Source organism: Bos taurus, chromosome 26 (genome assembly GCF_002263795.3).
Source record: "Bos taurus isolate L1 Dominette 01449 registration number 42190680 breed Hereford chromosome 26, ARS-UCD2.0, whole genome shotgun sequence".
In the NCBI taxonomy this organism is placed as follows: domain Eukaryota; kingdom Metazoa; phylum Chordata; class Mammalia; order Artiodactyla; family Bovidae; genus Bos; species Bos taurus.
This window is the reverse complement of record NC_037353.1, coordinates 24606057-24622216: the sequence shown is the minus strand read 5'-3', so window position 1 is coordinate 24622216 and position 16160 is coordinate 24606057. Positions and strand designations below refer to the sequence as shown.

The 16160-nt window shown below is 52.9% G+C and overlaps 1 protein-coding gene across 2 annotated transcripts in view; it reads left to right on the top strand.

The window, feature by feature from the left end:
• Positions 1-16160, top strand: part of COL17A1 (collagen type XVII alpha 1 chain) — a 46875-nt gene that overhangs the window by 15848 nt on the left and 14867 nt on the right. Inside the window, exons 11-31 of one of the 2 annotated variants that reach the window (XM_005225524.5) lie at positions 308-379; positions 1652-1723; positions 2694-2762; positions 4043-4204; positions 4578-4655; positions 5789-5833; positions 6898-7116; positions 7690-7908; positions 8243-8272; positions 8652-8678; positions 9913-9939; positions 10042-10104; positions 10815-10919; positions 11212-11274; positions 11900-11935; positions 12549-12602; positions 12846-12881; positions 13390-13425; positions 13997-14059; positions 15263-15298; positions 15572-15643. In XM_005225524.5, the coding sequence (XP_005225581.2) occupies positions 308-379; positions 1652-1723; positions 2694-2762; positions 4043-4204; positions 4578-4655; positions 5789-5833; positions 6898-7116; positions 7690-7908; positions 8243-8272; positions 8652-8678; positions 9913-9939; positions 10042-10104; positions 10815-10919; positions 11212-11274; positions 11900-11935; positions 12549-12602; positions 12846-12881; positions 13390-13425; positions 13997-14059; positions 15263-15298; positions 15572-15643 (1584 nt within the window). 2 annotated transcript variants of the gene reach the window in all.

Sequence of the window (16160 nt, the reverse complement as noted above, 5' to 3'; positions counted from 1 at the left end):
TGTGAACTTGAGAGATCATTTAACTTCTCTAGGTTTTAAGTGCCCTCTCTATGAAGCAGTCACGAACGAGAAGGGCTTGGCTGGAATCGATGTCCATTCAAAGCCCCACCAACCTGCGGCTGCCCACTGGCTATTATGACCCAAGGCACACCATGGACTAATGATTGGTTCCATGCTGCAAAGCAGGAGCCCAAGGTTTTCCTAAAAACAGTAGTGTAACACAGTGCGACGCTGGCCTTTCTTCCAGTGCTTCTCGCCCCTGTTCTGTGTGGATGTACTCTCACCAACCTTCTTCCCTCCCCCGCAGTCTTTGGAGTTCCAAATAACATGGCCTCCTGCTCCGCAACTCTGCAGCCCGGAATCAGCACCAGCTCCTCAGGTCAGTGCTTGCCAGCCTGAAAAAAATGGTTGCTCTTGCCTAGTGAGGGAAATGGAATGGTTTGTAGGGAAGATGTTCTTCCTGACCAAGAACATGAGGACTTCCTCCATACACACGGCAGCGCAGAACAGTAACCAAGGAGCTGCGTTAGAAGGCCCAGAGCCTGCCCTCCATCATAGAAGCAGCTCAGTCCCCAAGGAAAAGGGGGCCAGAGGCTGCACTTACGTGCTTATTCTGTGCCTGTCCCTTTATCTAATAGGAGAGGCGGAGAGATGGAAGTAAAGGGACTAAGTGAGGCAGAGCTCGCGACATTTTTAGGTGGAAAGCACTGTTAATTTAGAAAGAACTTAACTGCATCTTAAATGTTGTAGTTCCTTGGGGGCTCAAACAATGTTACTGCTTTGCTTCCAATGCAGATGTATAATCTTTTAAAAGTATTTATTCACTCATCATAACCTATATGTGAATAAGTTATCAGCCCATTTCTTTTGTTAAAGGAATCTGCCTTCTTTCTGTGATATCACGACTAATATCACATAGTGATGTAGGCCGTTTTTATTTTCCTTGACCTTCTTAACTTCTGATTTCAACACCTCCAATTAACTAGTGTCCCACAAACCCAGCAGATACCAGATTCAAGCTTTTTTCCTCTTGCCTTTGCTAGTTTACTCTGCAAAGTCCTCACTCAGGAGGGTGGGCTGATGTTGGATTTTGTGCCCCAAACTCCAGATAGGATGGAATACAAGAAGCTGTTAGCTAGGGAGGAATGAGCTTCTACACTGTTAAAAACAGACAGCCAACCAGTCTTTGAAATACTACTGGGGGTGAGGGGACTTCTATGTGCTTGAGTCAGAAGGAAAAATAGGGTCCTTCCCTGTTAGTGCCTCAGCCATTGTGTCTGGATCTGCAGTTCCCATGCTGTATACCAAGGCACCCCCGGGTCCTGCAGGGAACCCCTGGGATATTTGAAATTTTTGAGGCATACTGTAACATCTGTCAGACCCTATGCAAACTACTACTATTAAGTTGTGTGGACCTAAGTTAGTCAATAAATGGAGCTTAGGAATTTTCTGGATGGGGCAGTGGGAGGAAGAAACAGTGTTTAAAAAATTACCATGTCAGTAAGAGTGTGGGAACCGAGAAAGTTCAGAATCTCTGTCATATGCAAGAGCACTCATCGTGAAAGTGGTTTAGGGGGCTCCTGGGGCTGGCTGCCTTACTTAGAGGGCCTCATCTATGTACCTGCTCTCACCCATCCTCAATTCCTCTCAGTGTTCGGCATGCAGAACAATCTGGCCCCCAGCTCATCCACCCTGTCCCATGGCATGGCCGCCACCTCCACAGGTCTGTAACTGGGGTTTGGAGCCTAGGGGCTGGGAAGCAACGCCTCTTTGCAGCTATAGGTCACAATAGGCCTTTTCAGCAGTGGAATTAGTGGGACCAAAATGTCCCTAAAAGTCAATTGACCTTTGCCACCAAAGAAACAAGCCTCCATACACTGACCAGAGATGCCAGTCTCGGTCAAGTGCTGGCTCAGACGCGAGTGAGAGCCTTGCTGGGGTGTGTCCTCTGTGTCCCCACGTCTCACCACTGTCCTTAACTGCCCGCTGTCACTGCATATCAGTCATTTGGCTGACTTTCTAGTGCACCCCTCTGTGCAAACGTGGGGGAGGCAGGGCAGAAGAGGCACGAGCCTCAGCCTTTGCCCGCAACTTGCTTACTGTTTAGTTGGAGGGCTTCTCTGGTGGCTCAGATGCTAAAGAATTTGCCTGCAGTGTGGGAGATCTGGGTTCAGTCCCTGGGTCAGGAAGATTCCCTGGAGAAGGGAGTGGCTATACACTCTAGTATTCTTGCCTGGAAAGTCTCATGGGCAAAGAAGCCTGGCAGGTTATATAGTCCAGGGGGTCGCAAAGAGTGAACGTCTCACACATATGAAACATTTGGGGGATCCTGTAACAGAGCATGAATCAAGGTGTGCCGAGCAGGTGTTGGTACTGTAGGAGTTCAGAAGGGAAGTAGATGTGTGTGTGTGTTTGAGGAGGGGGGAGTCTAAGAGGTCTTCATGGAGGAGGTGGCCTTTGGGACAATCCTCCAAGGATGAGGATTATATCATACAAAGTTTCATCTAAGTTGTTGTCCCCATGGCTGGAGAGAGTTGATTTCATGATTCATTATTATTCTGTTCATTATTATTGTTCACTATCATCTTCCTCTCCCCTGGGGAGGCTGCCTGTCTCCAGGGCAGGTCAGCTGCTTCTACACAGTGCGGAGCTGCCTCCTGTGCCCCACTCATTCAGTGGTTCTTGTCTTGCAGCATATGGTGTGAAGAAAAACATGCCCCAGAGCCCCACTGCTGTGAGCACTGGGGTGTCCACTTCTGCAGGTAAGTGCTGTCGCCAGCTACCGGAGGCAGGCCAGCACACAAGAAGGTCTGTTCCTTAGTCACATGTGGCAGGAGGGGACATAACCCATGGGTGGCCCAAATGGGACTACAAATGGGAGGTCTACAAATGGGACTCACCCGAGGGCCTCTTGGTTTTTCCAGAAGTGAGCAGCTGGGTGTGCCTCTCACCTTACCTTGGCCTTCCTGTCCAAGGGGGCCATGAAGCTCCACCCTCCATACCTGCCCAAGGTCAGGCCCACACAGCCCAGCCCCCACCACAAGAGCCAAGGTGCCCCCTGGAAGCTGCCACACCCTCCCTACTTTCTGTGGCATCTTTACCAACTCGGGCACATGACACATGGTAGCCTGTTTTCTCCGCTGCTATGATCCTGGTGTGTTTCCCTCCATTCAACAAGTTATCCATCCAAAACCTGTTTACCAAGCACCTGCTTTGTGTGAGACAGTGTTCTGAGTGCCAGGAGTAGACACAGGGGCTTCCCAGGTGATTCACTGGTAAAGAATCCACCTGCCGATGGAGGGGATGAGGGTTCTATCCCTGGGTTGAGAAGATCCCCTGAAGGAGGAAATGGCAACCTGCTCCAGTATTCTTGCCTGGAAAATTTCATGGACAGAGGAGCCTGGTGGGCTACAGTCAATGTGGTTGCAAAGAGTCTGATACAACTTAGCGACTGAACAGGCAGGCGCTATGCAGACACAGATGAAGAGGCTAAGTTCCCATTCTCCCCAGGCTGACAGTTCAAAGTGGATAACAGACAAGTGGACAAAGTATACAATGTAATTACAGAATATGACACGTAGTTGAAGGACAGACATAGTGAGGTGGTAGAGACAGGGATGTGTGCATGCTGGATGCGGTGGTCTGGAAAAGCTCCCTCAGCATGCAAACACTTGAGACTTTCCATCAGAAATGAACCTACCAATTAATTAAAGAAGGGCCTGCCTGGCATACCAACTTTGGCCTATTCACTGAAGATCCTACAGAGTCCAGATGGGAGCCAGCCCCTCAGGCCAGCCCCCAGTGCTTCTGATGTTGACCCAACCTCCTGATGGCCAGGCCCAGCCACGCAGGGGAAGATGTCTCTGGTCCCCAAGATGCTTCTCAGTAATGGCTGTCAGTGTCAGCGAGAGCAGGAGCCCCTCAGACACACCCACTTATCCCTTTCTTTTCCTCCACCCTCCTTTTCTTCTCCTGGTTACTTCTTCCCTTTTCCTTTCCCTCCACCTTTTCCATCCTCATCACCCACTTCTTTCCTCTCCAGCCAGCACCACAAATGTCCAGAATGATGACCTCTTGCACAAGGACTGTAAATTCCTGATCCTGGAGAAGGACAACACGCCCGCCAAGAAGGAGATGGAGCTGCTGATCATGACCAAGGACAGCGGGAAGGTCTTTACAGCCTCCCCAGCCAGCGTCGCTGCAAGTACGTGGGAGCCCATGAGACTCAGGTTTTGGAAGAAAGACAGTGTAGGCAAATGTCCTAGCAAGGTGGTATGAGATGTTTGAGTGATGAAACCATAGTCACTCCATTCAAATGAAAACTGTCTGTTGAGTAATGTCCCGGGGTCTGCCTTGAATGCAGACAAGCTAGGAAAATTCCAGCAAAGAGCTCCTAACAGGGTCTTTGGGCAATAATAAGTTACCTAACCACAGGCCCAGACTGGGGCGGGGGGGTTAACCCCAGGAAAGCAGGGCCCTCTTCCTACCAGGCCAACCTCCACCTCTGCAAGCGGGAAAGGATGTGGGTGGGGGAGCGGGGAGAGAAGATCCAGGATCATCACGGGTTGTGTGCACAGCTTCTTTTTCAGAGGACACCCTAAAAAAGGAAAAACAAGCTGCATACACCGACACCTACCTAGTGTCAGAAGCTAACGGTAAGAGCAAATCTGATCGCTGTCCACTTTGGCCGTTCCGTCTGTCATTGATCTGTCTTCCGAGACCTCAGACCTCAGAGTGTGGTCCTGACCAGTAGCATCATCAGAGCCAGGAGGATGTTAGAAATGCAGAGTCCTGGGCCCTAACCCAGACCTGCTGTGTCAGAGACTGCATTTTCCCAAACTCCCCTATTGATTCGTGTGTGCTTATCATGGAAGCAAAGACTTCCTGTGGCCCTTACTAGTCCTCCCATGACTTTCAGAACTCATAGAAAAAAGCTTTGCAAACCACTTGCTAGCTTTTTTTTCTTCCCGAATACCTGGATTCTGTCCTGGATTACCATATTTCTTCACATGGTGGTTCTTGTGAATCTCTCCAAATCATGGATTTCAGGGAGCTCAATAAAGGAAGAGAAAAGTTAAGCCACGGAACATTTTTTTTTTAATGCAAATGAAATCAATTACAATCCTCTCAAGGTGTAACACTAAGTCTTCTACTTTTTTTTTTCGAGATACTTACGTGTTTCTTCTTTGATTATTTGAAGCTAGGTCTTCTAAATTAGCAGTTCCTTACATGGGTGGAGGTTGGGTTGTGGAGCCAAAGGACCCTTTTCAGAACCTGGTGAAAGCTGTAAACACTTTTTCCAGAAAATCTCACATACACCCACAAACTCAGTGATTGTATAGCATCTGGGACTCACTCTCAGCCCTCCTCCCAGCCCATCTTTGCCTTTCTTTTCCTTCCAGTTCAGGTTAGGAACCTGTGTGCAAAGCCTTTTAACCAAGACATCAAGAGTCATTTCTCACAAGCACATTTATTGTTTGAATGCCATGGTCACCCCTAGTACATCCTCCAAAAAATGTCTTGGGCTTTAAGGTCACAAAAGTTTATTACAGTGTATTTTTGCCCACTGTGAACTGTTTGCCAAGCCAAGTCTTCATCAACATAATTATTGCAGTATGAGATCCGTGAGGACTGAGTTAATGGTGTTCCTGCACATGGCTGTTCCACGAGGTCCCTGGGGCACACCTACTTCAAGCCCCTCTCCAGGTCTACGCACAGGCTGGACCATCCTGTGGGCTCCTGCAGTTTAAGGGCACAGCCAAAACAGTGATCTCGGTATTTCTTTCAGGAGATGTGAAGACTGTGACTGCAAAGGGCAACGGGGCCTCTGCAGGTGAGTAAGAGCGGCGGGTCCCACAGCATCAGGAGTGGAGGAGCTGGCGATGGTGAATGGACCAGATAACAGCCCCCTAGCCTGGAGCCAGTGCACACATGAACACCCTAGCTCTAGAGTTTCCCCAAAAGCCTTCAAAGGGAGTGGGGTGGAGGGCGGTGGAGGGGTTGGCTGGGGGCCAAAGCAGGGCTGCAGAAGGAGCTCAGCTCAGGAGACATGCTCACAGTCACACTGTACCTGCAGAACGCCCACTGTCTGGGTGCCTACTGCCTGGGTGCCAACTATCTGTCCAGGATCTGTCAACATGGCAGGAGCAATACAGCAGGGCTACTGGTGGGTCTTACAAACCACTCTCCTCCCCTTGCCCACACACCTTCAAGGTGACCCTAAGATCACACACATCTCCAGTCCCTTACACCTTCCTCACCTGCTCCCATCATCTTGTGAGAGAAGGAAATCAAGGAGTATAGGCCCACTTTAGATATTAAAAACAAAATACACTTTCACTAAAAAGAAAGAAAAAGCCTCCTGGCCACCCTTTAAGTGCTGAGTATAGTTCTAGGCACTGTGGGGATTACAAAGAAAGAGGCTTGTGAACTGAGATGTGGAGATGGGGATTATTCAGATTTGGGCTTAGTGAAATGCAGAAGGTGGTGGCAGATCCATATTAATAATCAAGAATTTTAACCCTGATGCTCTCTGCTACATCCTCTGCTAATTACACTGCATGCCTTATCTCATTTAACATCCATTTCATGAAGAAAGGTCAACTTTGAACTCCATTTTATAAAAAGAGGAAACAGGGACCTTCTCCTTAAGGGACCTTAAGGGACTTTAAGGGACCTTCTCAGGCTCACACAGCTCAAGCCCAGGATTGTCAGACCTCTGCTCAGCACCAGCCACCACAGCTCCATGTTTATTCCAGGAGCCAACCGGGACCTACCTGCAAGCCCATTCATATTCACTCAGGCCTGCAGGAAATCACCACAAGTTAGAGAATTTGGAGGGAAGGGGCGGGGCACGAGCCGCCGGCATTCACCTTACCCTTGCCCTCTCTTCCACAGACATCCACGGCTACGACCACCGCCGTGGTGGTGGAGGCGGCGGCGGCAGCGGCGGTGCCCTTGGCAGTGGGGCCGCTGGTGGAGGGGGCAAGGGCTCGTGGGGGGCAGCGCCTACCTGGTGCCCCTGCGGCTCCTGGTGCAGCTGGTGGAAGTGGCTGCTGGGCCTGCTGCTCACCTGGCTACTGCTCCTGGGGCTGCTCTTCGGCCTTATCGCTCTGGGTACGTGTGGCAGCTCCCCGCTGCCTGTTCAGAAGGGCAGGAACCAGCAAGTATCCCAAGTGTCAGGTGCCAAGGGGCCTGAGATCATGGGTGCAGACCCCTTGTTCTTGCAGATGAGGAGGCTGGGGCTCCAGGAGGCCCCTGATCAAGGTCCTGTGACTTCTCCATGGCGGAGCTGAGTCTCTAAGACAGCTTCTGGTTCTCAGGGGCCCAGGGCCCCATGCCAGTGGCATCCTGCTCCAAGCACCTGGCTGCCCTTAATAATCAGGTCAGACCTCTCATAGCCTTTCTACTTTCCACGTTCCATTGACTCTCACACCAGCTTCCTTGCGAGACTTGAGGGCCAGCTCTGTCACCATGGCCAGGCTTCTTCAAGGCTCAGTTCCAGTTTTGAGTAGATCAACCTGCTGGTAGCCACGGCAGACTATCTCCCCAAAAATATTCCAGTAAAATGTCCCTCCAGCGTGAAGAAGCCACCACTCCACAGCCCCCATTTCAGCCTCCCCTGGAGCACTAGGAGGGCACTGGCTGGCAGGCTCCTGTGCTGATGCTGTCTCTGTGTGTCTGTTCCAGCCGAGGAGGTGAGGAAACTGAAGGCACGTGTGGAGGAGCTGGAGAAAATGCGGGGCCGCTTGTCTTACAACGAGAAGATGGAGAGGAGCAGCCAGGACTCTGTGCAGGGGGTTGCGCCCAGGCTGGGGGAAGGTTTAGGAAAATCTGAGCTTGACGACTACAATCTGGAGGACGTCTGGCAATTCATGAAGGTCAGGCTGATGACAGAACAGGAAAATGGTGAGCACATCACAGGGGGAAAGGCCAGCAGCTCCCAGTCCTGGCTCCTGTATGTGGAGTGGTGTCTGTTTAGGGCAATCCCCAGCGCTCCTCACTCAGGTCTCTTGACAGCTCTGGGAGGGAGGGAGGACCCATATTGGTATCCCATTTTATGGTTAGAAAACTTGAGAGCTGGGGAGTGTTGTCCAGCCTGCATACTTTAGAATCAGGTAGCTAGCCCTAGCCTGTTTCATCCCACCATGCCCCTGATCCCCTTCAGGTATGTGTGTGTTGTGCTTGTGTGTGTGTGACACAGAAGATGTGCAGCTAACTCTGGCTTTGCTGTCTCTTGTAGGAAATCTCCGAGGAAGCCCTGGGCCTAAAGGTATCGCAGTGGATGGAGCCCTTTTCCTGCACTTGGAGCCAAGTTTTCTGGGGGTGGGGATTGGGTGGGGGGGGAGGGGTTGGAAAACTTTTTATTTTTCAAACTAAAGGATGAGCAGTGGAAAGATCTTACAGAATATGTTGGGAGGGCTGAGAACTGGCTCTACCGTCAGAATATCTTAGAATGGGAAGGGAGCTAAAGTGTCGTCTAAGAGAGGCGAGTGACGAGCCCAGGAGACACCGATGGTGATGGAGAGGAAGCCACGCCACACGCCAGCTCACTATGGAATGTCATTTACATGCTGTCCACTGACCTCTAGGAGAGAATAGCCCTTGGCTTCTCACCACATCTCACAGTTTTCATGTCTCTCTTATTTTAGGTGACATGGGAGTTCAAGGCCCTAAAGGTAAATAGAACACGTAAATTTTTACCTTAGATATTAGTGAGGGTTGACAGTTTAAAGCAGTCAGCAAGTGCCAGAAAACACACTTCCCACCCTCCCTGGCCATCCCCCACTTGTGATAGGACCATGAATTGTGGAGCAGCGTGCAGACCCGCAGACTTTTGGGGAAGGGGCAGGGAGTGGGGGAGGTGTGGGCTTCCCAACAGAACAGAGCTGCGCCCCTGGGGCAGTACTGTCGCTGACCCGATCTCAGGGCTTCCCACAGCAAGGACCCTGAGGAGGCCTGTGGTCTGAATCAGCCCAGGTGGTTCCAAGGCCAGGGGTACACAGACCATTCTGAGAATCGCTATTGGAGATGGCAGGGTCACCCCCTCTCTTCTCAGCTTCACCGCCCTTCCCAAGAGATCCCAGTGCAGGAACTGGGGTTCCTCTACTTGGCGGCCTCCCAACTTGAGGATTCCCTGCCCCCCACGCACACTCTGGGCCTCCACCTCTGCACTCCACTCCCCAAGGCTCCGGCTTGCAGGCTGTGAACACATCCTGACCGTTGTCGACTGAAAAATACAGTCACAACCTGAAAGTGGAGAGTTGTTTTGTTCGGTGGGAATGTTCAGGACCCTGAGCCCGGAAAACAGCGCGTCAGGATCTCTGAGAGAACTGCTCTGAGCGGGTAGTGGGGGTCAGGCTATATACAAGTTTGCAACAAAGGGAGCAGGCGGTCTGAACATCAAAGACCAGGTATCCAGTTAAGGAAGTGAGCACTCTGTGTATGGAAGGAGGCAAGCCTCTGGGCTCGCTGAATTCATTTCTTTCGTGTGCACCCAGCTGTCTGGGCTCAATCCTGTTTCCTTGTTCACCTTGCTTCTTGCATCCCCCCAGCTCCTCAGCAATCACCGTGGGCATGGCAGCATCTGCTGGATCGCAGTTTGGGGAGTCCTCATCCACATTTGGAGGCCAGAAATCGCTGATGGCTGTGAAATTTCTTGTTCATTAATATAGGAGATATTTTCATTTCACACCATCATGCAGTCAAATCTGAATCACAGATAAACAATAACTCATTCTTCACTATAAGTATGCCCCACACACTACAAATTTGTTCAGTGTTTATCTGCAATTCAGACTTAACTGAGCGTCCCATATTGCGGTTTGGCCATCCTACCTGAATTCCACCGGAGGCTCCCTTAGGTGATCAGCCCGGGTCCTCTACTTGACTTTTCTTTCTCCGTTCCCACAGGAGACCGCGGGTTCCCTGGAACTCCAGGTGTGTAGCCTCTGAGGGTGCTGCTAGGGTTGCGGACTAATGGGTCCTGGCTCCTGGGGTCTGGGAGGAAAGCAAGGCTGAGCTATTCTTGTGTGTCCGCAGGTATCCCTGGGCCCTTGGGCCACCAAGGTCCGGAGGGACCAAAGGGACAGAAAGGCAACGTGGGTAAGAATCACGTCTCTGTTCACTTATGCCCTCATTCATTCATTCATTCAGTAAATGTTTTTGTTAGGTACCCGCTGTGTGCCAGGCCCCCTTTTAGGTGCTGGGGAGAGAATGGCGAACAAAACAGAGAACGCCTTTCTACTTTTGGGTGCAGATAAACAATAGACATGATAGATAAGTGAAGTATACAGAGGGAGGAAGTCACTGGTGAAATAGGAGCATAGAGCCCGGGGGCCTGGAAGGGCTGAGGGGTAATTGAAAATAAGGCTGGCAGGGAAGGCCTCGCTGAGACGGTGCCATTTGAGCAGAGATGTGAAGTGGGAGAGGGAGCAGGCCTAAGATGATCCAGCAGGACCTTCCAGGCAGAGGGGGAAGCTACAGGCCTGGGGCAAGGGTCTAGGAGCTTGGGGAGGAGGAGGAGGAGGAGGGTGTCTGGAGCCCTCAAAGGAGGCCAAGAGTCAAGAGGGAGGGGCCTTGGAGACCTTGCAAGGATATGGCTTTTATTCTCAGTGAACTGAGAAGCTGTTTGCAGGTTGGGGCAGAAATGGGACATGATCCACTTGCATTTTCAAGCTCTCTGGCTTCTGCACTGAGTCTGGGCTGCAGAGGGAGAGAAGTAGGGAGATGGGTGTGGAGACTCCAGGCAGGCGTCCTGCCAGCAAGATGCTGCCTAGCTGGCGACTAGCTGAGGTGGGCATTTCTGTCTTTAGGTGAGCCTGGCATGGAGGGACCCATGGGCCAGAGAGGGCGAGAAGGCCCCATGGGACCTCGCGGTGAACCAGGGCCCCCTGGGTTTGGAGAGAAAGGAGACAGAGGTAAGAGGCGATTCCTTCACTGGGAGGACTGGGTGCATCCACTTCCTCCTCACGTGGTTCTCCTTCCCTCCCTCTTTCACCTGCATTAGCTGAGCACCTGCTTTGAGCCAGGGTCTGTGCTGGATCCTGTGGTCTAAGAAAGGGGCATGGGCTGGGAAGTGGGTTCAGGCCCAGAGGATCCAAGACCACCAGCGGGGTGGGAAGTGTTTTCCACCCTGCAAAGGATACCACATGGGCTGAGTGGGCAACTGAAGTTGGGGGGGGCCCTCTCAGAGTGCTTATTTCTCCCCAGGGGATGCTGGTAAACCGGGTATTCCGGGCCCACCTGGTGTCCCAGGCTCTGTCGGTCCCAAAGGTAAGTCCAGTGACCACACAGTGCCCAGGTCTGCCATGTCCAGGAAGGATCTCAGAGGTCCAGGCACTGGGAGCCCAGACAGCCCTAATCCACAGCTCCAGGGCTGACAGGCCCAGAGAGGGTCCCCCTCCCCAGAAAAGAATCCCTGGGTGTCAGGATTGGAGCTGTATTTTTGGCTCTGTGGTGAATTTGGGGGTTATGCCTCCATCTTTGTTCAATGACCCTGTTATGTGGCCCCTAAGTGGGTGAAGTCAGACAATTTCCTTGCCAGTCAGGGCCCAGAGGCAAACATTCGAGAGCAATCTGTCTGGACACGCCAAGGGATAGGGCCTTCTCACAGTGCGATGTCCAGCTGGTCCCCTCTCCTCCCTGCCCCTGCCTCAGCCCAAACGCTCAACTGGGAAGGAGCAAGGGGTCTCTTGATCCTGGCAGCCACAGCCTCCTCCTAAGGAGGACTTCACACTGGGGTCACTCCTGGACCCGCCGACTCTGGGGTCCTGGTGCGCACGCGCAGCCCTCACCTGGGGTGTACGCCCCACCCCCGCCACATGCCACTCCGCATGGGGTCAGTGTCCTGGCCTGTACCTGACACATCTGGTCATTACTGTCGCGTTGTCCTCCTCAGGTTCCAGTGGTTCTCCTGGCCCGCAGGGTCCCCCAGGTCAGTGGCCTTCTTCTCAAAAATAGATGCTATTTCTGAGGCAAAGAGAGGGCGGTTAAATGGAGAAACAAATATTCTTAAAGCCAAAGAAGCAATTCTAAAGACAGCCTCCTGGAGACACAAAGCTCACTTCTGCCTGTGTGTCCCCTGTGGCTAAGGTCAGGTACAGTGGGTCCCATGAGACTCTGTTCTTACCCGACTTGGGGCACCAGACCCTCCAGCCCTCCCAGCAGGCGGCTCCCATCCTGCCGTGATCTGAGCGAAGCGCCTGCCTCCCCTCATCCCTGTGGGCCAGAGCTCGTGCCAGGCGTCTCAAGCTGCAGCCCACACTGTCCTGCGGTCCAGCGTCTCTGCCAGGGTGCCCACAATGGGCTCTCATGCCTGGGCCTGGGAATCGCAGGGGCCAGGAACCTAGTCCAGGATGAAGCAGTGGGGACGTGGGAGGAGACCGTAAACAGCAGCGCTTGGCTTCTACCCCAGGGAGTGTGTTTGTCTGCGCATGTGTGTGCCCAGGAGGTATGTGTGTGTGGATGTAGGCATGTATCCGTGTGCGTGTCCATCCCTTCCAAAGCTGGGGACACTCCTCCACCCATGTGGTTTCCTCTGTGTGCAGGCTCTATAGGTCCCCAAGGACTCCGAGGTGAAGTGGGACTCCCTGGTATCAAAGGTAAGCTGGGTGGAGGGGCTGGAGGGAGGGGACATTAGCTTAGAGATGCAACTCACTCAAGAAGGAGGTCTGGGGCACAGGGAGGGTCTGGTGGACATGCCAACAGCCTGTGCAGGCTGACAGGTGATATGAGGGGAAGGGGCAGTCAGGACGGTGGGGGAGCCTGACTTCAGACACAGATTCTGCCCCTTCTTGTTCGTCCCACCAAGGCTCTTCACACTGAGGTGACCATTTCCTTTTCAGGTGACAAAGGACCCATGGGACCACCGGGGCCCAAAGGTATGTTGCTCCTGCTGCTGCTCGGACATCACCACGGCCTGGGAACCCAGATGTGAACCCTGCCCCGGGGTCTTGATGACCAGACCCTAGGGCTGGGAGGGATCCAAGACTCTAGTCCAGCCTCTCAGATAGTGCTGCTGAGGCAGAGAGGGGAAGCAGCACCAGCGTCACAGCGCTGTAGTCGGGTGGTCCTCGGAGTGGCAAGGACACAGCCCTGAGGCCTCTCCCCACTAGACTGGACTCCTTGTTACCCCCAGCACCCACTGGTGAGACAGAAAGGCCTGGGTCAGTTTGCAGGTGGGCCCTGACCCAGGAGAAATCTATCTAGCTTGCTTTCTGGGTCTTTGTTAATGCTGAGTTCTCGCCAACATTCAGCTGACAGCAGCTTCCAGATACTATGGGAACTGTTCTGCAACCAGGGTTCCCCTTGCTGAGTGAGATTCTTTTCCTTGCTCCTGACTGATGCTTGCTTTCTCTACCCCTGCCCCCCACCCCATGTTTATTTCAGGTGACCAGGGTGAGAAAGGACCCCGAGGCCTCACAGGTCAGTCCCACACAGGAATCTACTGTTACTTTAAAGACTTTTTATAAATCCATTGGATACTGTAAGCGGGGGAAAAAAATACAGAAGCATCAGATAGAATCTCTGTCTAAAAACCTTCAGAGGACTTGCAATCTGGACTGGAGTATAAGCCAGCATCAGCAATATATGTTTGGGAAAGGAAAGATAGTTTATGATTGTCTCTGATTCTTTTGAAGAATTTAGTTGCCTTTACACTACTCATATCCCTTTCTCCTCTCACCTCCTGCCAGCTTGCACGATTGAAAGGAAATAGTACTAGTGCTTTGGCCACAGGAGGTAGCTTTTTGTTGCCAAGGAAATGAGACTCATACACAGGCCCCTCCAGACCAGGCGTGGCCTCTGGGCCAGTCCATGCCTGCTGCCAGGGGTGGGAGGCCTGACTTTAGAATGAAAGCAGACGCTGTGTCCCCAGCCTCCGGTTGGCATGCCAAGTTCCTCTGGTCAGAGAGGTGGCAGGCTTCAGGGTGTCTGGCAGGGTGGCATGCTCTATTATGGTCAAGCTCCTCCATCACCTAGTCCACTTCCTTTGCAGGCGAGCCTGGCTTGAAAGGTTTACCTGGTGCCGTGGGTGAGCCCGGGGCTAAAGGAGCGATGGGTGAGTGTCTCAAAGCAGCAGGCACCATGGGTCTGCGCCGCTGCCATCATCATCATGCCCTGGAGCTGAGATCCGTGTAGAGCTGTGTCTCCCATTCTCTAATCAATCTGTCCACGCCTGGCAGAGACTCCACTTACAGGCTATTCCTGGATCTGGGCATCCTCTTGGGGCTCACAGAGCTGCCACTGTCTCCGACAGCGTCTTACTGCTCTGAGGGTGGGGGGCCTTGGCAAGATATGGTCCACCCCACTCCCCTGCCACCCTCCTCCGCACCCCTCCACCCGCCAGTTCCTGCCTCCAAGGTACTCAGGCCCCTGGGGAGGATGGGCAAGAGCTGAGGTTCTTCAGAACCCGCAGAATTCTAGGCACAGCCCTGATACTCCAGGGCTGGTCTCACAGCCAGATCGCAGAGTTCAGTCCTTTGGCTGACCCTTCCTGAGGGGCCTGTCAGCCAGGACAAGGAAGCTAGCCAAAGACCCCCCAGGTGGCCAGGCATTTGGCAACATGTCCCAGAAGGGTTTAAGCCCCACTGATGGGGATGTGGTGCGTTGATGATCTCATTCATTTAACAAACTATTAGGAAGTGCTGATGGAGTTCAGGATGCTGTGCTGGGCAATAAGATGCTTTACCTCCCTCGAGGGGAGATAAAGCTCGTGTGAGGTGATGAGGGTCATGAGAGGTACAGGGTGCTCTGAAGAAACAGCAGAGAGAGAGGTTTCTTCCAACCAGAAGAAGGGAGGAAGGGGCTCTTCAGATGGTTTGAAAAAGTAAAGAAGATTTTAACCCCAGAGGCAGCCATATGAGTGAGGAAAGACGGAGAGGTGGCAAAAAGCAAGAGCTGGCCCCAGATGGACATGACTTTGGACAGAGGTTAGAATGATGCCTACAGCAGAGAAGACAAGATCTTAGAGGGCTCTGACCTCCAGGCCAACACACATTGAGCATCTTGTCGGGGACATGCAGTGTGGGCCATGGAAGAGTTCTCGGCAGGAAAAGAGGCATTAGGAGCAGAGGACAGGGGAAAGCTGTGCCCAGCAGTGTGACAAGGACAGGGCTTCTTCCGTGTCTCATGGCTGCTGGAGGGGCTGCATGGGCTCCCCCTCCCCCACCTAGGAGACAGCTTGTGAGGCTGTAGGGTGGTTGAAGGAGGAGTCCCAGGGAAGCTCCCAGAGTCACTGAAAAGCTTTGATCTGCTTTCCCAGGACCCGCTGGCCCTGACGGACATCAAGGCCCAAGAGGTTGGTCACGGAGCTGCTCTCCTCACTCTCCCCCCTCCCCCGCCTACCCTTCTGAGTCCCATCCACCTCCCAGCAGGCAGCTCCCAGCACCCCAATCACAATGCCAGGGGGTGTATATCACAGGGAGGTGTGCAAGGCCCGGGTCTCACCCACTTCCTCCCTTCCATCTGCTGGCAAGTTATTCAGTAGAACCCCAAGAGCGCCCAGCTCCCAGGTGCGGGCCAGCCAGCTTGCCTAGAGGGAAAACTCTCCGTGTGGCACTGCTCTCTCTAGGGGAACAAGGTCTTCCAGGAATGCCGGGAACCCGGGGCTTACCAGGACCTTCTGGGGACCCAGGGAAGCCAGGTAAAGAGCAGGAAGGGGGAGCTGGCCGTGCTGTGTGTGTGTGCGTGTATACCTTTCTGAGTCCATTTTCCTCCAGAAGCTCATCAGGAAAATGCTGGCTGGAGCCAGGCATAATGGCTGTGGGTCCTGACAGCCCAGTCACCAAGTCTGGCAACTCAGGGAAAAAAAAACACCACCAAAAGCAAGGAGTTCTAGAAAGCATCAAGGAGTCTCTTAAAAATGGCAGTTTATCACCCACTCGGTTCCTGGTTCCTCTGAGCCCTCCAGACCTCCTCAGGCCATAGCTGGGACAGTCACCAGCGGCTGCCAGTCTGGGAAAAGAAGCCGCTGTTAGGGTCACCACCAAAGACCCAACAGGAGCAAGATCCCCAGAGCTGCAGGAGGGATAAATCAAAACAGGAAAGAGGGCGGATGGCAATCCTCCGAGGCCTGTGAGGAGCAGGGGGCCCCCTGGCTCCTCTGGCCGGTACACAGATGGGGAGTGCCAAGGAGATGGCCTAGGGGGCAGCATGAGAGT